Source organism: Geospiza fortis, unplaced genomic scaffold (genome assembly GCF_000277835.1).
Source record: "Geospiza fortis unplaced genomic scaffold, GeoFor_1.0 scaffold121, whole genome shotgun sequence".
NCBI lineage: Eukaryota > Metazoa > Chordata > Aves > Passeriformes > Thraupidae > Geospiza > Geospiza fortis.
Window position 1 is genome coordinate 5,018,985 of NW_005054346.1, and position 24,056 is coordinate 5,043,040.

At 40.7% G+C, this 24,056-nt stretch overlaps 1 protein-coding gene across 5 annotated transcripts in view; it reads right to left on the minus strand.

Annotated features, from left to right (window-relative positions):
- The window catches only part of CHD7 (chromodomain helicase DNA binding protein 7), a 140,693-nt gene that overhangs the window by 75,372 nt on the left and 41,265 nt on the right, over positions 1-24,056 (minus strand). For all 5 annotated transcript variants that reach the window (XM_031058613.1, XM_031058616.1, XM_031058615.1 and 2 more), the window contains one exon: positions 14,823-16,683. In XM_031058613.1, coding sequence (XP_030914473.1) covers positions 14,823-16,508 — 1,686 coding nt within the window. In that variant the 5' untranslated portion in view covers positions 16,509-16,683. The remainder of the gene's footprint in view (positions 1-14,822; positions 16,684-24,056) is intronic.

Sequence of the window (24,056 nt, forward strand, 5' to 3'; positions counted from 1 at the left end):
TATGAATGTGACTGCCTAGATACCCCAAAGAAAATGTCTGCAATTTCAAATGTCTGTTTTTATAAAATTTTTTCTTTGGCAAGTAATTGTCTTTGTATCAAGACTATCATATGCAACAATGCTGTTTAAAATAGAAAGGGCCGCTAATTAAATAAAGATGCCACAGTTACCAGTGTTCTTTTGCAATAACTTTTCTATTCCCTGGTTTGGACTATTTTCCACAAGCATTGCAGAAGTCATTTTTATTTTCAAGTACTACAGACAACAGAGACTTGAGAAAAACAGAAGTACACAATTTATTAAATTACTAGTCATCCATCATTTGTTCATTTACGTAGTTACATGATTTCAGTATTAGTGATATACTTGCAGAAGGGAGCCAGTATCCAGTTGCTGGGCCTGTGTCTTAACCTGTCAACCAGAATTTTGCAACTAAAAAGACTACTCAAAGAATTTCACCTCTTTCTAATGTTGTGTTGGAAGACTTGTGCTTCCTCAAGAGCTTCCGACACACATCCCTAATACAAGAGATCAAAATCAATGAGGATAAATGAAGGTAGAACAAATTCTTCCCTCAGAAAGAGGAACTTTTTCCATAGAAATTACCCCATAGCTCCCAGCCGAGAAGTCCATGGCCTGCTAGTTAATCTAAAAAGTTAATCTAATAATCTAAAAACCCTTCTTCTATCCCCATCCATTGGGAAATTGAATGGTTTACAAAACTGCTTTGTTTTAGCCTAAGTTTGATATAAACTGATTTAGAGACACTTTGAAGAGACAAAAAGGAGCAAAAACTTCTTTTACATCTACTAGTAAGTCTTACACAGTTGATCACTGAAAAAGCGAGACAACCTGCAGATTACTCTTCAACTACTTACAACCCAAGGTTTCTAAGATTTTTTTTTCTGTCCCACAATGTTTTCTTTGCTTCTCTTATGAATACAAGCATCTACCTCTTCAGCAGCTACAACTCACAGACCATATTTCTGAGTCAAAAGGAAAAGACACTGATCAAGATTTAAGTAATTTTGTGTTTTTAACTTGCAAGAAATAAACTAGTGGTTTTCTAGCATTGAAGTATTTTCACATGCACTGCTAGTATGCTTTTTATGTACCAGTCCCCACAGTTTCTGCATGAAACTTGGATAATCAAAAATTATCCAATTAGATATAGTCAGTAAAAACCCTTTAAATGCAGGAAGTCAAATACTGAAGCTGCAGAGGTTATATTCTAGATCTATTAGAAGACAAAGTAACACAGAAGACACTCAAAGGCTTTTTTGAGAACTTGTAAATCCACAGGAGAAGTCAAGCTAACATTTGAGAAAGTGTGCAGGAGCTGACAAGCAAGCAGTGCTAACTCAAGGTAGGGCATCTGAGGCAGCACCCCTCAGAGCAGAGCTCCAGGCAGACGTGGAGGATCGCGCCCAGGATGGTGGGGGTGGAAGACAGAGGAGGTTTGTGGTCACCTCCATAACCCCAGGCATGTTACTATCTGCATAGTTCCACCCTTTGAAATGGAAACAGTGATCGTGTTTGTGTGACCCACCAACAAATTCTCACTGATTCAAGTTACACAAAGGTTATCTGATGGAAGAAGTTTACAGATATAGAGGGTACATATCACAGGATAAAGCCATTTTTTCTAGGTGGCTTACTAATACTGACCTGTCAAACTCGGGTAACTTTGGTTTCATGCTGACACTTCCCACTAGAAATCTTACAATCTCCCAGAAAAGGCTTAGCTACATCCAGATCCCTTCAAAGCAAAAGGCAAATATAACACATAACAAATGTAACACTGGTCCTTTCACAGCCTTTCCAAAAAGGTGGCACTATACAATCCATAACTTTCAGGTGAGCTGTGGATACACCATCAGGAGCCAACAGAGAACACCCTCCTAGAGAGATTATAGAATGGTTCAGATCAGAAAAGACTTTAAAGGCAATCTAGTCCAATCCCCCTGCAATAAGCAGGAACAATTTCAATTCAATCAGGTTGCCTATCCAACCTGACACTGAACTTTTCCAGGGATAGGGAATCTACCACCTCTCTGGGGAACCTGTTACATTGCTTTATCACCCATAAAAAAAAAAAAAAAACCAAAATAAACCAACAAATCTTTCTTATGTCCAATCTAAACCAGTCCTCTTTCAGTTTAAAATCATTACCCCTTGCCCTATCACAACAAGACCTCCTAAAAGGTCTGTACCCATCTTACTTCTAAGCCCCTCTTTAGGTACTGAAGGACTGCAGTAACATCTCTACAGAGCCTTCTCTTCTCTGGGCTGAACATCCCCAACTCTCTCAGCTTTTCCTCGTAGCAGAGGAATTCCAGACTTCTGATAATCTTCGTGTTCTTCTCTGAACTCACTCCAAGAGATCTATGTCTCCCCTGTGCTGCAGACCCCAGAGCCAGATGCTGCACTCCAGGTGGGGTCTCACAAGAACAGAGCAGAACAACAGAATCACCTCCCTTGACCGGCTGGCCTCACTGCTTTTGGTGCAGTCCAGGATACAACTGGCTTTCTGTGGTGCCAGCACATTTTGGCAGGTCACACACAGTCTTTCATCCACCAGAACCTTCAAGTCCTTCTCAGCAGGGCTGCTCTCAATCCCCTGAGCCCCCAGTCTGTAACTGATACCCTGATGGAAATGTAACAGCTCGCACTTGGACTTGCTGAACCTCATGAGGTTCACACTGATCCACTCCCCTGGCTTGTCCAGTTCTCTCTGTATGCATCCTGGACCTCAGGTACGTCAAGCTCCACACCCAGCCTGGTGTCATCTACAAACTTGGTGAGGGTGCACTTGATCTCCCTGTCAGAGTCACTGATGAAGACACTGAGCAGTACTGGTCATAATACACTTTCTGGGACAGGTGGTCTCTGCACTTTGCTTTACACTGAGATGTCATTTCAGACACCAGCCTGAGCGGATCCCACCAGAAGTGACATTTATGTTACACCACAGAATTCTGTTCTGTCAAATTTCCCTCTTCCCCCCCTTTTTTTTCTGTTGCAAAAATCTGCAAGCTTCTAGTAGTGGACATGTAATTCTCCTAATAAACTTCCCACATGCATATAGCTGCTTATCATATAAATCTGCTCTCCTTAATCAACTTTCCCAGGCCACATAAAAGTAGTCTGCAAGACACTTTAGAGGTATAACAGACCATGGTTTGGAAATATCAACTTAAAGAAATCTTAACAGATACACATGTGACACAAAACCAGAAGTAATCAGCAGTAATCAACTCTATTTTGCTTTTGGGATGGGAAGATAGCAGTTCTCCATATGGCCTTTTCATTGCACTATTTTACTAAATTCAGGATGACAAAATGGGCTTGAAATCACAGACTTGATAAAAATCCACTGATGTTATATTTGCTGTTACGAGCCATTTACGCCAAAGAGCCCAAGATACTTCTCAAACTCTATAGTCACAGCAGCAAATGAAAATAGCCTTTGAATATGTTAGCTATGGCATGCCAAAGGTAGGCCTTTCCCCAGCTCCTCTAGTAACTGAACTAAACTGATAATTAAATCAGAATGTGTCATTAGAACTGGAGGGGAGGAGGGGAGCATGGAAAACAAAGTGCAAAATAAAAAAACAAACAAAAAGACTCCAAACAAACAAACAAAACCCCCCAAAACACACACACACACACACACACAAAATCAAAAAAACAAGAAAAAAAAAAACTCACCTAAAATTCCACACTTTATTTTCTGTGGACAAGAACCTGCCTCATTTACCATCTGAGGTAACTCTTAGATTCTCCAACCAGTTTGATTAACACTGTTCTATGAAACACCTTATCTTTAGTGCAAATATATTTAGTATCTTTGCTCCAGACATTCTTAACACAACCTATAGTAAAATGTAAAAATCCCTATAGGCAGATCTTAAATCAGACATGCCTATAGTAATACCACATATAGATTTGGGGTTATATCATAATGTTATATTACAGTTGCAGAGCTGTGTCTAAAGCAACACTTTTAACTTACCCCTGGCTGCCATAACAGTTTCTGAGTTACATTTTTGGGTGTTGCTGCACAGAGCAGCAGGGAACTGCAGAAACTCACCACTGCTGCAGGGCACCTCAAGCACACCCTGAAATACTGACACCAAACAACCAACCTGTGTCAGTCAGCAAAAATTCTCCCAGTCCCAATCTAATACCCTAGGTACAGCATTATTTGGTTTTTAACAAATTTTCCTGAAGTATTTCAAAGGAGGCCTGCAGAGAGAAACACAACCAAGCAGTATTCCAGTACTGCAGGCATGTGTCCCTATGTCCATCTGTGACAATGCTTGCCCCAGCAGACATCTACAAGATCCCATTAACAAACAGACACAAATAACTACCACCATGCCCAAAGTTTTAGATCAGTTTTAATGACTCTGTATTTCATACACAGTTGTACAAGTAAACTGTAATGTCAACTTTTTAGGGTAAGGTGTTGCTTTAAATTCAAATATGCACTATTATAAGCCTCTCATTATATTTAGCAACAATTGGCTGGTACAGAACGATTTTTTCCAAAAATAAAATTAAGGACTTCATATCATCCAGTGCTCACATGTAAGGAAAATAACAGTATTATCACACTTATCAGCATCTTGCAGGGCCAAAAAAGATACCAAGTACCAGAACGCAAGTGGATGGAGGGCCATCTGGAGAGAAAGGAGATGTAAAAGCAGAGTGGAAAAAACAAGAGTTCATATTGACTACTAGACATTAGAAAGTTTGTTATGAAGCTTGTTATGAGTCTTCTCTCCTCTTCCAGGAAAACTGCATCCAAAAATCTGTGGAACTATTAACTTCTCAGTCACTGTAGTCATGTTATTTTGTTTGTAGGAGTTACAGAACACAATTTAACTAGCACAATTAACATGGACTATTTTTTTCTGATTCAACCAATTAAATTATTCAGTCTGTTGTAAAAAAAGTCAACTGTAAGTGGGTATACATTGGGAACTCAAGTATAACATGAAAATTTCCTCTATGACTACAATAACAAGATATTACATTTAAGAAAATATAAACAAATTCATATTTTAATATAAATATTAAAAAAAGTTGAAGTTAAAGCCTAAATAAACGTTTGCTAAATAAATGTTTGGCACTTCCTACAATTTTATAGCAATATATCAGTGGCACATTTGGGTTTGCATACTGAAGTATAAGTGTTGCATTCATGAAGACAAATACTTGCAATTTTCCAAAATCAAAAGGTTAATACTATGCCATAGAAACTTGCCAAGATTCAGAAATCATGACTTTAAAAAGTTAAGATTGTGGACTTTCAGTACTTAAAGGGGGCTTATAAAAAAAGCAGAAGAGCAACTTTTTAGATAGGCAGATAGGGACCAGGCAAAGAGGAATTGTTTTAACTAAAAGAGAGGATTTAGATTAGATGTTAAGAAGAAATTCCTTCCTCAAGACAGTACAGAAGCACTGAACAGGTTGCACAGAGAACTTGTGCATGCCCCACCCATAGAAACATTCAAGGCCAGGCTGGATGGGGACCTGAGGAACCTGATCCAGTGGGTGGCATCCACCCAGGGTTAACCCACTCCAGCATCCCTACTTGTGGTGGGGTGGCTGGAACCAGATCCTCTTTAAGATCACTTCCAATGTAAGTAATTCTATCAGCCTGCAATTTCTTAACATTTAATTTCTACAGCAGCAACCCATGCAATATGAACCCATTCCCAGAAGTTCTTAATATTTTGCTTGCTCAGCCTAACACAAGTGCTGCTCTCTCCTAAGCTTGGCTAACACAGTAAAATCACTGAGGAGGAATACAAGCAAGAGCTGCATCCCAATCCTTGGTACTGAGGAACAACAAAAGCAAAGGAACAAAGACTCCTCCCAGCCCAACAGGGAAAAATCAGAGATCCACTTTTTTCTTCCACACCTTGTATAACTGCACTACTCTCACATTAACCTCTACAACTACCAAATTCCTACACAAGAAGTGGGATTTTCTGCTTTTACCTGTTAAGACTGGTTGTCTCAGTCTTCTTGACCTGCACTCTAAAGCAAGGGTAATACTGGAAGGAGTGACAGAGAGCAAAGAGGTGGCACATTTTAGAGTAACAGATACCTGAGTAGGAATTTAAATTGAGGGGTTTATGAATTTTAGTTTTGAAGAAATAACAAAGTTTAAGGCCATCATCTCTATGTTCCTTTTCATAAACAGAGGCAACACTATTGGCTACACCAATCTTGCCAGGAATAGAGAAAATTCTAAGTAGGTAATGTATAAAGTACAGTAAAATCAAAAATAATGAATTATAAACTTTGGAAAAGAACAAACACACACTCAGATCACTTAGTCATCCTATCTCTCAGTTCTGTTTCCTCACAAAGATGACTAAAAAAATTAATCTGAGTTTTATTTCTAAATTGCCATGCTTTTAAACAATTCTCTATGCTAGAAAAAAAAATCCCATTCAGTACTCAAAGAAGACAATTCACCAACTGGCACTGGAAGCATCCTCAATATGACACACACCAAATGAAGTTGTGCCAAGCTCTTTGGTAGAAAGGGGATATTCTTTCACCTCTGCAATAACAAAACAGCTGCAAATACTTTAGTTGGAAAACAGCCCCACTTTTCTAAAGAAAAGAAAACGCTCCCAAAATCAAATTAGCCATTAATATTTGTGTGGAGTAAGAGGGAAGTTGGGAGAACCTGGAATGTGGCCTGTTTGTCACTAATTCAATAAAGACAAAGCTTTCTAGGACTTCTAACAGAAATTTTAATTTGAGGGAGGACTCAAGGGCTGGTTACTGAGGGCAGGTACAATAAAAAAACCAAGCTGTGTAAGGGTGTTAAAGGGCCTGAAATCTCACTGCCAGAGGAAGAGGCAGTCCCCATTCTGCCCCAGCAAGCATTCCCACTCCTACACCACCAACTTGGGTGATCCCTGTGGTCACACAATGGAGAGCTGCCAGGAACATGACCTGGCCAGATAAGCCTGTTCACCAAATGATCAGGCAGGTGCAAGGAAGCAGCAAAGGCTCTGTATCCCAGACCACAGCCACCTTCATCTGCATATTTTTTGGTTTGTTTTTTCTAAAGCAGATTAGATATTGGGAGTTACTGAGCTCACACAGCTATCTATGCTGGGAAGCTGTCAGTGGGCTAAGTGCCCACAGCAGGGTGACACAAAGGTACACCCTGAAGCAGTGAGAAGAGCAGTAACAGGCACCACTGTACCAAATGGCTGCCTCTGGCAAGGGCTCAAGAGGCAGGTGACTCAAGCAGAGAGAGGTGGAGTGACTCCCTAAACTTCTCTGTCCCCATTTTAACACAGACATTGGCCATTTCCTCTCCATTCCTACTGTTCAACACTGCTTTGTCAGATCAGCTCAGCCTTTCCCTGCCCCTTCCCTGATCACTGCTTCCTGCCCACACTTCCTACTCTGCTCCTACCAGCTTCCAGGAAGTAGCTTCACTATCTTTAAACCACACTGGCAAATTTGAAAGTATTTAAAAAGAATAGGCGTACAAATAGATGCTTTAAACACTCAAACCTTGCTCTTTAGCTACCACACTTTACAACTCTTTTGAGAAGTCTATAAATATTTACAGATAGTATCTCAAAAAAAACCAAACAAGTGTTTTGTTTGCGTTTTTCCCCCAAATCCAGACTACATTGTCACCAGTAAAACACATGTATCATCATACAGTTAAAAGCACTGAAATCTGAAAACTCAAAAGTGAAAAGCACTGGCTTATCGAACTGAGAGAGAAAACAACTTCTACAGACAAAAGTTACAAATTACACTTCAAAGTGATGGTGTCCCATCATAGCAGGAATTGACACTCCACAGTGTCAATTTACTCCACAGAGGAAATAAGAACACTTATGCAAGTTTGTGACACTTTCATTCAAGATACAAGCAAGGACAAGATAGCTTAAAATAAATAGATGTCTCAAATTCCATGAGAAAGAGCAGGACAGAATCCCAGGACAAGGATCCACAGTAAAAAGATAGGAAATTATTTCTTCACTTGTAACTTCTTCTTTATTAAGACTGCCACTGTATTTAATGAATTTTTTTTAAAAATCAAGAAAAAAAAATCAAGCATTTTCCTTTCATTTGCCCTGATTTTCAATCCTTGTGTCTGTAGGTCGATGATGACACAGACATGAGGATTTTTATTAGACTATCAGCTTTCAATCATGAAAAAAACTCTCCGAAACAACATATTTAAATTTGTTCAAATAAATATAAAGTAGGACAACATCTTCAACCATGGGAAAGTAAGACAGCTGTCAAGTCCCACTGGAAGTGACCATCAGCAGCAGATAAGAACACAATACTGAAGTACTAAACAAGCAGCATAAATGCAAAAACTTTTCTAGTTCAGTGATTCCTCAGAAAATGCTAATGATTTCAGGAAACAATACATTCAGGTCATCTGTATCTCACAGAAACCTTCAAAATACCCACGCTGAAGAACAAGTTGGGTAACTCTTAAACCTACAAATCACTATGCTGATGCAGACTTATGTTTTCATGTTAATGCTACAAACTGGCTTTACCCAAAACTTCAGAGCAGACAATTTAATGGCACAAATTATTTTCATCACAGTCAAATCATGGCACCTGAGGGAAGAAGTATTCTTGAAGTAGCTTGTGCCTCCTCAACAGTAAAAAAGACCAAAAAGTTCATAGCAAAACCACCTCAAAACTACAAATCTTTGGCCCAAAGGCCTATTCACTGAAAAATCACTGCAAGCACTTTATTTACAAAGGCACACATAGCCTTTTCAAGGGTGAGGAAGAAATAAGCCTTTGGATATGTTAATAATAACTCTTAGACTGGAACACAACTGCAAAGTTTTAGAATATGAACTTCTGTTGGACACAGTACTTCATAATATTATATCCTTTCAGAGACCTGCATGGAAACTCACTCACAGATGGATCAAGTTATCAGTGTAACAGAAAATTCTACTCCACAGGGGTGAAATGACTTCAACACTTCTGACCAAAGGTAGATTTTATGGTCTGTTTTTCTTTTAGTTGGAAAATTTTAGTTAATTACATTGCTTAAATTGCTCAAATACAAGAATTCTTCAGAGCCCAAACAAAATACAGCAGAAGCCTATAAACTTTTAAGACAAAAATACTGCTATCAACATTTATTTTAATATAAATACTATGGATTTTCTTCCCTTTTTCTCTCCCATTACTATCCACAACCTCTTATTTTGCCTACATTTTCTCCATTTATGTTATAGAAATACACACACACTCATGCTTATCTATACATAAAATTAATACACAATTGTAGCTAATAAAAGTTCAGTATTAGTAGGTTCTTAATTCCATTTAGTCTGGCAGTTTCAAAGATCTTGCCAACATACACTGTTTTGCTGGCCTGTGAATACTTAAAAAAGGAAACTAGAACTTCTAGGGGCAGGCAGCCACAAGACTTTGCTGAACATGCAGCATACACAGTACCCCAGAAGATAGCTAGCAGTCATGTGAAATAGCCTCAGCATCAAAACAAAAAGTACCCAATAGTGTTTCTAGGGGTTTTTTAAAATAAATTCAATTTGTTCTACTTATCAACAGGAAAATAGTCCAAAAGTTAAATACTCAAGGGATTAAAAAGCCAGTGGCTCTCTCTGGAGATGTGGGAAATTGCTTATGAATATTATTTATGGGAATAATCCTAACTATTCAAGTGTTAAGATTTGTTACTACGTAAAGTTACAGGAAACACTGAAAGATAATTCATGTGAAGAGAGTAAGGAGTCAACCACTTCTCATTAGGCATTAAAACAAAAACCCAGGAGAGAATAAACTTCATTTTAGTGTGCCAGCAGAAACTGATTTAACCTTTGCTTTCTGCCAGGTTAGAATATTGCATCAAACCAATACAGCTGATTATAGCTTTCATCAACATCCCTTTCCATTCAGGTATATCCAAGTATAAATTAAACTGAGGCAGCAACACAGAGTTTGAAATTGCAGGAAGGGCCTGTGAAAGGGGTGACCCAGCTGGTGACTCAGCAGGACTTTCCCTGCCTCCTCCCCTGCAAGGGAGGGCAGGAAATTTCAAAAGAATGTGTTCATACCAAACACAGCTATGAGTTATGATTTAAAGCAAAGTCACATGCTCATAGATAATAAGGCCAGCAGAACAAACCTGGCAGTGAACCGGTAACACACACGAAATTAGTTCCTTCTCCACCAGAACCTGGACACTGCAACCCAGAATCCTTCAACACTGTTTGTGCCCACTGTGGAGCTCTCCCATTTAGTCAGGCATGGAGGCTATACCATACTTGTTTGTCATTTAAATACTCCTGTGTTTGACTATAAATAATGTAGATTGCATTTGTGGAACATGATTAATGAACATGACTCGAAACTTCAGCCCACACAGTAGCTGTGGGTAAATAAGTTGTGTGTAACAACACACCCAGGACAGCCTATTCTTGGCAAAGAAAACTCCTACACTTCCTCTATCACCAATAAAATGCTCTGAAAATAACGATATGTAAGAACAACTGCATAGCATTAGGCCTCCAAAGGCCTGTCTAACCTGATATCACCTCTGATAAAGTGTGTGGAAGAGGACAAGAACCAGACAGACATGCATACAGGAGATGCAACCCAGTAACAAATTCTCAGGCACTTATGTATGGCACAGATCTGCCCAGTCAAATGTGGTGCCTTTATGTTTATCAAATGATGATGCATTTTTCAGTGAAACATCTCAGAGATCAGCATCTTATTGTTCAGTTCTGAACTCACCACTGGACAATTCACTGAATACCTAAAAAGAATCCAAGGAGACAAAAGCAGGTGACAAACAACCCTTACTTCACATTCATCCTCTTCATGCACCTGTATCACTCACAATTTTAGAGGCTTTCACCACCTCTCTCCTTCCTTCCCCCACTAAAACACCCCCCACCTGCGCCCCCTCCCGCGGCTTTTTCAAGTGCTGCTGTATTTTCTGAGGTCTGAGGAAGGAACACAGAACTTCACAGCATTTGCCTCACCAGCATACCATACATACAAGTAATAATCTTTGTTTTGTTCTCTACTACTTTCATTACAATTCCTACTGATTTATTTATTTAACTGTTATAGCTCTTTTTCACAGCCATCCAACACCAAGACCTGCTCCAAAAAGATAGTTTTGCCTGCCATTTCAGTGCTCAAGCACCACAGAAACATAAAATCATTTAGGTTGGAAATGACCTTTAAGATCAAAATGTCTGACTGTAAACCCAGCATTGTCAGGTTCACCACTAAAGCATGTCCTTAAGCATGTCCACATGTCCCTAGGCACCACATCTATACATCTTTTAAATACCTTCACAAATGGCAACTTTATACCTTCCCTGGGCAGCCTGTTTCAATGCTTGATAGCCCCTTCTGTGACAAAAATTTTCCTAATATCCAATCTAAACCTCCCCTGGCCATGTCTTGACTCACACCACTTAGTGTTCAAGTAATTGACTCTTCTATTATATTTCTAATTATTTTATTTAATTCTTATTAGGTTCTTCACCACATCTGCATTTGGTACTCTGCTTTGGGTACATCAACAGCAGAAGCAAATTTTGCCATCTGACTTTTCACTCCTCTCCAGATCATTGATGAGTATTTTGGAGAACAGAAGCTCACAAGCTCAACACAGATGCCTCCACTGTGAAAACAGGCAATGATTTGCTCTGCAATTTGCTCCTTGGTGGATGGCTCTGCTACAGCAGAACCAGCCTTCCCACCTCATGGCCACCAAGCTCTTCCAAGAACCTTTCGTGAAAAGTGTTTCAAAGGAGTGCCTGACAAACCAAGCACACTGACTGAACATCCCAGCACTGCAGTGGTTCTTATGGGTCTATCAAACTCCACTGAAGCCAGCAGCTCACTGCTAACACGGTCCTAATAACCATATCTAGGTTTCAGCTATTAATCGAAACCAGATGAATTGTCAATCACCAGCTTCATCTCACAGCCAAAATAATTTGCAGTTTTCCACACAAAAAAAAAGAAATAACAAGCCTTGGAATCAAACAGCAATTTCTTTCAAGTTAAAAGCAAAAGAACTTCATTTTCCTTCCAACATATCTAACAACAAAACAGTAATTTGGTTAACCACAAGTATTACAGCCTTTCCATGATAAGGCTAGCTTCAAATCACTGAAAAATAATTACTAAGATGACTTCTGTTGATTTTAAAGTACACAGAGATTTCCATTTTCACTGACTATATTAATTTGGTTGATTCATTTTATACAAATAAAAACAAACCAGTCATTTAAATAACTGCTCTTTGGTGAACAGTTTTCTGCTTACTGACATGAAAGGAAAACCATGACACAGGAGAGCTACCAATTCTGTATTCAGGCTTAAGAGCAGGGGTTTCACACATCTGCATTTTTTCCCCAGGGGGTGGGGAGGGGTTCAGTTTTCGTTGATTTGAACAATACTCATTTCATCCAAACAGTTTTCAAGGGGGAAACGCCTGCCTGTTAAGAGTTTCATTACTACAGTCAGGGCTCAAACTAATTACTTAATGGGAAGGTACATGAACAGTAACTTTTACCAGATAAAAACTTAACAGAAATAAGCTAAGAGAGAAGTTACTTGGCTTGCTACAACTGTCTGAATTACTGATTTTAATCAAGTAACTGGAGTTATCATGTGGTTTTCCTCTAATTATTTTGTTTCAGCACTTACCTTTCTTCAAGCTATTCATTTGCAGTTCAGTACTCTGTAATAGGTTGCTTAGCTTATTTAAGGGTTGAGCTGCCTGTGTTTAACCTCTTCACTGATTAAAGGGAAAAAAATGTCCCAAGAACATTTAACAAGCTTGTACATTTTTCAAGTAAACTTTCTTCTCCCAAACCACCTTTTAATGCCAAAAATAGGCTTACTGGATGGGCAGATGAAAACAAGGAATTCATGCTGGTGAAGAATACCACTGCTTCAGGGTACAGTCCACCTCAAGTATTTCCTCCCACATCTCCACCATCATGGGTTATGAAAGATCCTAGTGACACTGGTTTTTGTTCCTTTATTGTCTTAAAAGTCTTATGTTACTACTTCTATAATTTTCTTTCAAGTTTTTTTCTACTAGATGCTTCAGCTCTCATCTTTAGAGTAAAAAATGTGTCTTATACTTCTTTTTCTCATTCCTACCCTTTCTGTACTGATTTCTCTGTGCTGTCATTACCACCTTCCCAAATACTCACTCATTCTTTTTATTTTTTCCCTATAGTCTTGAGCTCTCTCCTTTTCATCCTGCTTACCCACACAGTTGGTAACAGGAGGCATTGGCAAGAGCTGCTGTCTCAGGCAGGAACACACAACTCCACGTGCATGCAAGAACTGTAATTTAAGTTCTCCAAACAAAGTCTGTGTGTGGAAATGCAGAGAGAGGAAGAGACATCTAAAATTTCAAGCCAACTTTGAGGTAGGCAGGGAAAAGAAAGATGGTCTTGAAGATATACTTTGACTCTTCAAGAGAGCCTCCTCCTCCCTCAAGAGAAAGACAGCGCACTTTTCCCCTTGCCCAGCTTAGTCCCCCCCTCCTCCCCTCTTCCACGGGGAATGTGGAAGCCTGTCCCAGCTGCTGAGCTGCTCCATCTAGCACTCCTTGTCAGCTGCCTGTCCGCAGAGCGTGCGTCTGAGTGCCAGCGCCGGCTCACGCTGTGCGGAGCAGCGAGCAGGAGCAGCCGGCAGGCAGCAGCCGAGGGGACGGCCGAGCAGCTGCTCTGCGCACAGGCCCGGGACACTGCCCAGGACAGCTGGCTTTATCATTTATTAAGTGTATTGTAGCATCGTGTCCTTACGACTGCATTCCAACAATTGTCTCCAAATATTTATGGGCAGAGCTACTTGGCATTAACAACTGACTGATTGGAAAAAAATAAATAAAATTAATAAATCATTGATATCTTGACCACTAGTTCATCTGGTACTAAAACCTCTTGAATTCTGACTGACTGAGTCAAAGGCAAGCAATGGCAAATGTGAAGATTCCAAAAAGCACTTTCTCGGCTGAAGCTTAACATACTAGCATGTAGCCAAACCTGTTAAGCTACAGAGGATCAAGATGTTTTACCATTTTTAGCTTTTAATTGAAAAATGACATGGAAGAAATACATGGCCATCGAAACCTGGCAGACCAAAGCCTCAGTAAAATAAAACTTGCATTCTATTTAACATTTCATTTGAGCCTCAGAAGATTTAATTTCAGACTGATTCACATTGTTGTCTTCTCCTTGTATAAACTGTTTCCCCATCACTTCTTGGTTTCATTACTTAGTGCTAAAGAAGTTCACGCCAGAAATTTTCTTCACATGTAACAATTTAAGCTTTAATTTAAAACCACAGAACATTCCCATAGGATTTTAAAAAAAGATCTTGGTTTGGCCAAAACAAACACATTATAACACACATTTCTTCCTCCAAGTTGCAAATACAAAAATTGAATAATTAAATGACAATTCTCACACATGCTTTCCATCTTCTCCCCAAAGGAACCAACATGAAAAAAATAGTACGTATTCTGCTTGTCCTGTTGTCGTATCACATTATGGTCTATCCATAATGTTACCCTAGAACAATTACCATAAGGATGTTAGAAAGATACCTGAACATCATTTTACCTTCAGCCTCTGTACACCAAGAAAGCCATGCAACCAATAACAAACAGGGGAGGTGAATAGGGGCAACAGTTTTGAAACCATAGTTCTTGTGTATCCTGAAAGGCATTTACAGTAATTTAAAACATTTTCAACTAATTGGAAGTAGCTTACCTGAAGGACAGGCACTTTTTGTGGTGTGTTTTGTGGTGACTGGTGAAGCTGTGCCCAAGGCTGATGATGAGGATGTGGGGGTGGTGAAGACTGGTGATGTATCCCTGGATGAGGCTGCATGGGAGGACAGGTTGGCATTTGTTGTTGAAAAGACTGCTGTTGACTAGGAAGCTGCTGGCCAGATATTAGTCGCTCTTGTATTGCTTGTGGATCTGCAAGGCCAACACCTGGACAACCATTTGGTCTCATGTGCCCACCCATCTCCCGTGGTGTTGAAGACATACCCATAAATGGACGATTCTGTTGCATGTTTCTGGGGCCCATATTCCTTTGTCCAATTCCCATGGCACCAGGGGGCTGGTGTGACGGCTGAGGATGGGGTATATTTGGGTAATTGCCAACTTCCATAGGTATTCCAGCACTACCGGGTCTAACCTGTGGAGGAGGTGTACCTGCTGGATTACTCATTGCTTTCATAGGTGACATGGGAGGTGGAGAGGCATAAGTTCCCTGAGGCTGTGAAGGGTGCATAGTTTGCGTGTTCATTTGGTTAAGTGAGCCACTAGGGTGGATGGGCTGCTGGTGCATTAGTCCTTGACCACTGTTTGATGGAAATCCGACAGCATTTGGGTATCTTGGTACAGATTGATTCATTGGAGTGTTATTTGTAAGGCCTAAATTCTGATTCATCCCTGTATTATTAACTAATCCCTGATTAAGGTTACTGTAAGGATATCGAGAATACTGCCCTGAGTTGTTTATAGTAGGTGAGGGTACCGTCTGGCTCCGAGAACTAAAATTAAGTGTTTGCGGCCTAACAGCACCCTGCTGGGGAGGATTAGGGGAGAATCTGGGACTGTGGGCTACTGATTCCCCATGGAGAGCAGTAGGGGGATGGTGGTGAAATTGCTGGACTGAGTGTCGCAAAGAAGGTGCCATACTGGGATTCTGCTGGGGCACATGAGACAAGTGGCCAGGTCCTGAGGTGGCAATGAAAGGGTTTCCCTGATTGAGGCCTTCTTGGCCTTGAGAAAACTGGTTCATCCTCTGCTGCTGTGGCTGACCGTGCTGCTGCATTGAAAAATCACCACGAGCCATGTAGTTTCCCATCTGCTGCATGTGCTGAGGATGGCCCTGCCCAGGGGGTCCGGAGGGTGCCTGTGGCGGCTGTGTGGGTTGTGGCTGCTGCTGCTGCTGTTGCTGCTGGTACGGTGCTCTTATCTGGTCTGGCACTTGAACTGCCCGTGGTCCCCACATGGAGCCACTGTCTACGAAGGGCTGGCCGTGTCTTTCGTTCTGCATGCCGGGATAGACTCCCATCTGACCACCGGCACCGCTGCTGTGAGGAACCTGAGGAACTGGAGGGTTGTGATACTGCGAATGAGGAGACGCCATACCATTCCCAGGGGCATTGCTTATCATCCTGTTCGGCTGATCCATCAGGTGCATTTTCTGCTGTTCGTATTGATTATAGTGATCAAAATGGGTCAACTTGGCTTGGTTTTGATTTGCAGGAGGATGATGAAGAGATGACTGTAAAGTGGGAAATCCTTGATCCATGGGCATTTGCTGACCCATAGGATTCACTGTATTTTCAGGATATCCACATTCTCCAAGACCTTCCAACCCTTCACTGAAAATATTCCCATCTTCTCCAAACAGACTCATCATTCCTGGATCTGCCATCTTTCTTCAGCACGCAGCTCCTTGGAGCTACAACCAGAATGTTAGTCTGTGCTTCACCTCGGTGAGGTGTTTTGTCCTCAAAGCCTTTAATCCTCAACTAATCTCCTTCATGTCATTCCATATTTCCTTAATTCTTTTGGACCACGCAGTGTCAGGCAAAGTCTGGTTACTGCTCCTAGAAAAAGCAGGGGAAGGGGGAGAAAGAGAAGAAGATATTAAAATAAATAGCATCAGGCAACATACAGAAAACATACTTGACTGTTTTTTAAATGCTAGCTACTTTCAGCCCCCTGAAATACATCTTAAAAATCTATTTCACATTACGAAGGATTCATTAGCTTTATCCAAAGCTTTATTATGATAGAGAGTTAGGAAGCAAGCAAAACACTAGTCTTAACCTTAAATTAATCCATTCACTACACCTCCTAGTGCTCCTTTCTTGGGTGGAACAGAACAAAAGAACACAACACGCAGCAGCAGCAGCTGCCACAGCAGGTAGGCAGATGTATGAATATAGCTGAGCAGCCCATCTGCTGAACTAAAGCCCTGAAAATGCTCTAGTTACCAACAGCATGTCCTTAACCTTATTCCCCTGAGCTGCGTAATCAGATGAGCAAGCAGAAGCACCAGGTCCTACGATGAACTAAAGTTAGTTATATGCACAACAGATTTTTCAAATGCATATAGAGATGACCCACTGAATAAAGACCAAACACCAAGACTTAGCCTTTAGGAAGGGATTTTTAAAAATCTTTTTAAACATGCAGTTTAGTCTAATTTAATGAATTTGTACACTGAAAGACACAATATTTCTCCCCCTTTCCGCAAAGCTATATGCTCAAGTAAGAAAATCAAATTTACAAGCTTCATCATATGATAGTGTGGATTTCTCAATCCTTCTCCCAATTTCCTTTATGATGGTAACACAGAATAGTATCAATGAACTTCATTACTCATCTTCAGGTTATTGTGGTACTACTGCAACTACAGCACTTTGCAAGACCACATTGAAGTTCTATTGTCTCCAGAACTTGAATACTCACTCAAGAGAATTAGTAATGGAAAAATGACTTAACAAAAAGCTAACCTATCAAGGTACACATTTGGACTTGAGGATTAAAAAGCAAAAAGCAACTACACAGTAACAACAGATTCAGAAAAGTTCTCATTCAGGTTTCCCACAGGGAAGACTGATCTATTCCGAAATGTGTCCCCTATCCTCTTCCCACAAGAACTCCCAAGATTTGTTTGGATCCATTTTTTATGAGCAAAGGTAGTCTAATGCTGTCTTTTTCTTCTTAAAAATCAAAATTTTGAACACTGTAAAATAAACTTTTGCATGCGAAATAAACTTTAAGACAATAGTCTTAAAATTTTTTACATGCAAAATAAACTTTAAGACAATAGTCAAGGGAGCCCATACAAAAATAGTTTTACTTGCTAAGTGTATCTTGGTTGTAATTCAGTGGTGACTCTGCTTGCAGATACCGACTACTCTTAACCAGCAACCAAAGTAAAGAAGATTTACAAGTTTACGCTTTCACATCTTGCATTCTTTTGTGGAGGAGAGATGCTTTCAGTCACTTTGGACACAAAATGCCAGGCCAGACTGTTTGACTGAAGGTGATTTGTCCCAAACAAGGGACAAATTTTTAGGGAGAAAAATATCAGCACATTTATTACCCTTCTTGTAGCCACTGTCAAGAGGACCTTCTACAGCATGAAGCAGAGGGCAAGAGGAAAGGCACAAGCATTTATCACTCCTCTTAAAATAGCATTTGAATGTCACCTTTAAAACCACACACTTAAATCTCTTTAGTGCTTGGCTGGAATATTAACACTTCCTAAATCACTTGGAGGCAAACTCCTATGAGCCATCTTCATATCTCTAATATCTATTTGGTTTTATTTCATTTCAATTATTAGGCAGAAGCCATCTGTAATATTTACCACCTCATTCAGCTTATTAGAGCACACCATAAGGAAGTTTCAACAAGGTGAGAAGGAACCCCCTTCACCAAAAGAAGTTTCTGCTATTAGACTGCCCCAGAGCAGACTGCAGTCATAGTGAAGATCCCTGATGGCTCAAGGACGTCTGGCACTGCGACTACTGATGCTCACTGCCATCAGGAGCTGTTAAAGCTGGACTTCAGTGTGTACTGACAGCCTCCAACAGAACAGTCTCTTTGCCTGGAAATGCTAAAAAGCAGAGCACACAGATACTGTTGCCTCCCAAGCACTGATGTAATTTGGGCAATATCAAACTGGAGCCGAGTATCACCCATCCACTAGAAATAGCCACACAGTTAAGAACATGTAAGAATTTCCACTCATTTTATTATATAAATCATGCCTGCTAAAAGAACCATTTTTTAAGACAAGAAGGCTCCACTCCCCTGAAGCACTAATGAAACTTTATAACAACAGAGCATCTTCAGAAACAAGGTTACAAGCATCAAGCAGGCATTTGACCCTGCCTTGTTTACTGTTTTTCAGCTGACAAGCATCCAATAAAATTCAGGCACGTCAGCCTCTGATAACTGTCAACATCAGCTCACAGTAGCTCGGATCTGCTAATATACCCAGAGAACCAAATTAAAATAGGGTAAGGGGTTTGCTTTACTTAACACACTTTGCTCAACTCACACCATTCCAGTTTGCAGGTTTGGGCTAAGTACTGTCCCTCACAATGCAGAAGATGTTAGGGAACCTAGCATTCACCCTGCTTCCTGAGCACACAGTCTTTCAAAAGAAAAGTAACCTTTAAGTTTATGATGCAGCTTGTAAACAAACAAATCCATCATCTAAATTAAGAGCAAAAATGTTGCTTGCCATTACGTGATTTTAGATCTGCATTTTTATCTGAGGCATGAATCAACTTCATGTTTGAGCTCTGGATGCTGAAGTTACTATGTCTGAAACACAGTGTAAGTCCACAGTAAAGAACTCTCAGACTTTAGGAGTATTTCTTCAGATTTAAGTCCAGCCTCAAATTTAATGACCACAGCCCTTAACAGTCAGTTGTGCTCTCGCCAAACCTTATTCTACTTTCCCCAATAAAAGTCACACCTCTGATGTGATATATGGCTAACAGCAGCTGTTGAAGCATGAAAGACAGTAGCAGCTACAGCCTGATCAAAATAAATTAACCAATGTTTTGATAAGGAAATAGTCAATACTGGAATTACCTACTAACCTCTCAACCTTCTATTCCAACAGGGTAGACATTTAGGTAGTTAAGCAAGTCACAGCCTTATTTTAAGTTGCAACTATGCCTGCTTCTTTCAAAACAAAAGGAAGCCAACACATAAACAAAAGTAGAACCTGCATCAAGCAATAATTCTGGTTAAAATACTCATTCAGCACTACTGTTCATTTCCCCATAAAGGCAGACATACTAACAGCAAGACTAATGGTGATAAACTCAGCTTATAGTCTTTTTTTTAATTAAATAGTTTAAAATAAGGGATGGCACATCCTCTCTACATTCCTGTAATTTAAAATCAACATACACAGAAGCAGTGTTTGTTGGGTACAAACTCAAGAGTATCTGACCCCTTAGAAAGGTGTATAGCTGAAACAAAGTATGAATGTATGAAAAGACAGCGAATTTTTTTTATTACCATCTTAAACTGTACAGGTTCTGCTATAAAATTCTATCACTTTTCTGTTCCTGAACATGAAAGATGGCTCCAAGAAGACTGACCTAAAGAGTCAATGAATATATTTCATTAAGGCTGCCTAGGCAGCCTGTTTCTGTTCAAAGCAGTGGCGTGATCCCAACCACCAGGACACAGTCAATTGCTTAACAACCCTGTTGTCTCAACAGACAAAGCTTACATTTACTCCAGTTTTCAACATTCCAGTCTTAAACAGCTAAATCTCAAATTTAAGTAGTAGTTAAACATTGTCCAGCTTAATATTCCAAAGCTGCATGCACTCAGTTGTCTTCAGCAGCTTCCCACTTTTATAAGTAGAACTAAACTGGCTGCTGCATACACATAACTTATTTAGGGCTGCAGATGCTAAAAACCTGAACTTCATTAGTTTTGCTCCCAAAGCAGCAGATTCAGGTAGTCAAGAGCAGGAAGCAGCAAGGGCAGCACAGAGATGCCCATGCCCTCCACACCATCCTCACATTCTGCCGTTCAAAAGAACATTTTGTAAATCAACAGGTTCCTTGATTCAGCTATCAACCCTTCTACAGAAGAAATTCAGCAGCATTTGGCCATGCAGCAAATAAACTGAATAAACAGAAGGCGAGAAGGCAACTAATACTGACTGCTCCAAGCTCGAAACGACATGTGTCATGCAGAGTTGTATTTTTACAGCTATTAGTTGATATCTCTGACAAAACTCTGAAGTACTTGACAGACACAAACAAACCAGCTACTCACATAATGGAAGTATGCCCTTACATACAATGAAATAAACACCTCAAATACCATGCTATTTTGAAGAACTAGGCTAAAAAGACCTCTTGTGCTAAAAACAACACCATGCCAAAGGTCATTTTGAGAGCAGAGCCTCAAAATGTAGGATTAAACATTAGGCTACTAAATCTGCATTTAAACATTGCACATTTAAACTGCTTTTCAAAACTGCTAAGCTCCTGCTGGCTGTTAGGGGTAGTAATTTAAGCGTTTGCCGCATGGAAGGACATGACATAAATGACAGCAATGAAAGTCACATTCTTATTTTACTCACAAAGTTGAAGGAAAACATTCACCAAAAACTTCATAAACACATGTAACACCATGACAACATAGGAAAAGTCACGACAAGACATTCAAATTGAGCAAGACGGCTGGTGAGGCTTCTACATTTCACCTCATTCACCTACTGAGCACACAGCGCTGCTGATGCCAGGACAGTTATGCAAGTGCCTGACCATGTCTGTGGGAAGCATGCCTCGTCTCCTACGTGCTTAATGCTTACTTTTCATTGCTGTCAAAGACGCCACGCATGGTACGCTCCTCCTGCATATAGATTAGCCAAAATATAGGACCAGACCTGTAAAGTGATTGCAACATCATTTCTGACTGCAGGTTCCAAAGAAACTTGGTTTCCTGAATGCCTGAAGACCTTTTTTTTTTTTCATTCACTTAGAATGCTTTCCTACTATGCACTTCACACAGCACAGCTGTGTTAAAAATTAAGTTCGTATAGTTCACACATCAAAGGATGGCAGGAATCTCGTTCCCCCTGCCAAAATATGGACCAGACCTGAAAAGTGATTGCAACATCATTTCTGACTGCAGGTTCAAAAAAAATTGGTTTCCCTAAATCCCTAAAGCCTTTTTTTTTTTTTCATTCACTTAGAATGCTTTCCTACTATGCACTTCACACAGCACAGCTGTGTTAAAAATTAAGTTCGTATAGTTCACACATCAAAGGATGGCAGGAATCTCGTTCCCCCTCGTCCCAGGAAAGGAAGACAGGACTTGCAAAGATGAAAAGAATGACCTGATGCACTTCAGGAGTATTCTGACTTAGTGGGAAGCATCAGCAAATATGACTTAAGCATTTCTTAAAAGTTTGGTTTCACCATTATCTTAGTAGAATTCAGTTAGTTCTTCACAGAAATACATCCTTAGAGAATTTGTAAGGATGTATTTCTGTTAAGAACTAATGGAATTCTACTTAAAGGCTGTCAATATCTCTTGTTAAATTAAGAAAAGGGGGGGGAGGGAGGGGAGAGAGAAAACCTTAGGTGCCTTTCCTCAAAGGTCATAGGTTTTGCCAATGTGCAATCAGCTAAAATACCATGAATGATATTCAGTAACACTTTTTTTGCCAAGAAATCCATGAAATCCTACATTTTTCATAAAATCATTCTGCAAAACCCTGATTGGATTTTATTTCCCTAATGTATGATGTACGTTGGCAAAAACAGGCTTTCACCGAGGCAACTGAGGGCACTACAGCCTTCGAATATTTGGCAGCTTGCTGCTGTCAAGCAGCTGATGCAGGAATGACCAGCCCAGAGTTCAGCCTGTGCCACACATTTGGAAACAATATCCTACATCATTCAAGTTCACAGGAGCTCTGATAGGAGACCACAAAAGCGTCACTTAGGAGAATTCTGATGCAAACCCACTGAGCCTCGCTGTTACATCACGCCAAGGCATTCGCCACACCAGTTGGGCTGCAAACTCTTCACCCTAACATGGGAGCACTGCTAATTTCAAACCAGCACCTATAATATCACAGAAGAAGCTCCAGCATGTCTTTCCTTTCCTGATAAGAAGAAAAAGAGGAAAGTTTAGAGCCATTTACTAGAGTACGTACTTGGAGGCCTTCAAAGAGGTAACCAGAGGAATAAAAAAAAATTAAATAAATTTAAAAAAGATTTTTAAACCAGCAAAAAAAAAAAAAAAAGAAAGGCATTTTTTTACATTTACGTACATTACAAACATGAGGTGAGAGAAGAGGGAACAAGCCTAATTTAGAAATACTTCACTTTTAGTGTTACATAACCTGGAATTTTAAGAGGCCTTTTTCATTGCATGACCACCCTCTCTCCCAACGTAACTTTTAAAACAGAGATGTGAGATGGTTCATCTAAAAATAGTCCCAGATAAGTAAGAGAAACAATTGCAGTCACAAAAATATTTCAGGAATACTCTTCAAAACATTTGACAGAGGTGCTAACCTCACAAATAACTCCATAAAGGGGAGCAGTAACATGCTTAACGTGAGCCCTTAATGAGGTTTGACCACGACAAGGCAGCAGTGTAGTCAACATTAAAAAAAATTACAGAAAATTGTATGTGCTGCACGGCTGCCTTGTTTCGGTGGGCTGGGGACACTGAGCCGAGCGCTCATCGACTGCTCCGTGGCTGTGCGATGGCCAGGCGAACACAAAGCGCTAGCAGGGCCAGCGGGGCGGTGGTGTCACGGAGGAGACCTATATTGTCGCCATCAGTCACCCAGAAATCTCCCCGCAATTACATTCCCTTCTCAAGCTGACACTAAACCGGCCCGGGTGTTCAAGAGGTGGGGCCAGCGGCGACCCCGCTGGGGCTCTGAAAAAACACCCCGTGCAAGCGATGGCTCCGGGCTTTTTGTGCACCTACTGCAGTTGTCACTGATTAACCAACTGATCTGGCAATTTCCTACATTCTTTTGCATTTAAAAAGGATCTGAGAGGCCCAAGAGTCATCCCCTTGCATATTCCCGGGGGAGTGGGAGGCTGCGCCCCGTCCTGCTGGGCCGGGGCGCGAAGGGGCCCCGCCACCCTCCTGCCCTCCTCCCCCAGCCCGGGCCTGCCCTCCTGCCCCCCTCCCCCAGCCCGGGCCTGCAGCTGAAAATAATTTATCTGCTCGCTCCGCCGGGCTCCCGGCATATGCGATTGGGAGGGAAATGTATCCATCATGGATAAACTTGAGCACAAAGACAGGCTGAGTGTCACAGGATACAAAAGGGCAGAGGTCGCCGCGGCGAGCGGGAGGGTTTGCGCAGGGCAGGGCAGGGCGGCATGGCCGCCGCACCGCAGCGCCGGGCCGGGCCTGGCCGGGCACGGCCCCCGCAGTAAACAAAGCCCGC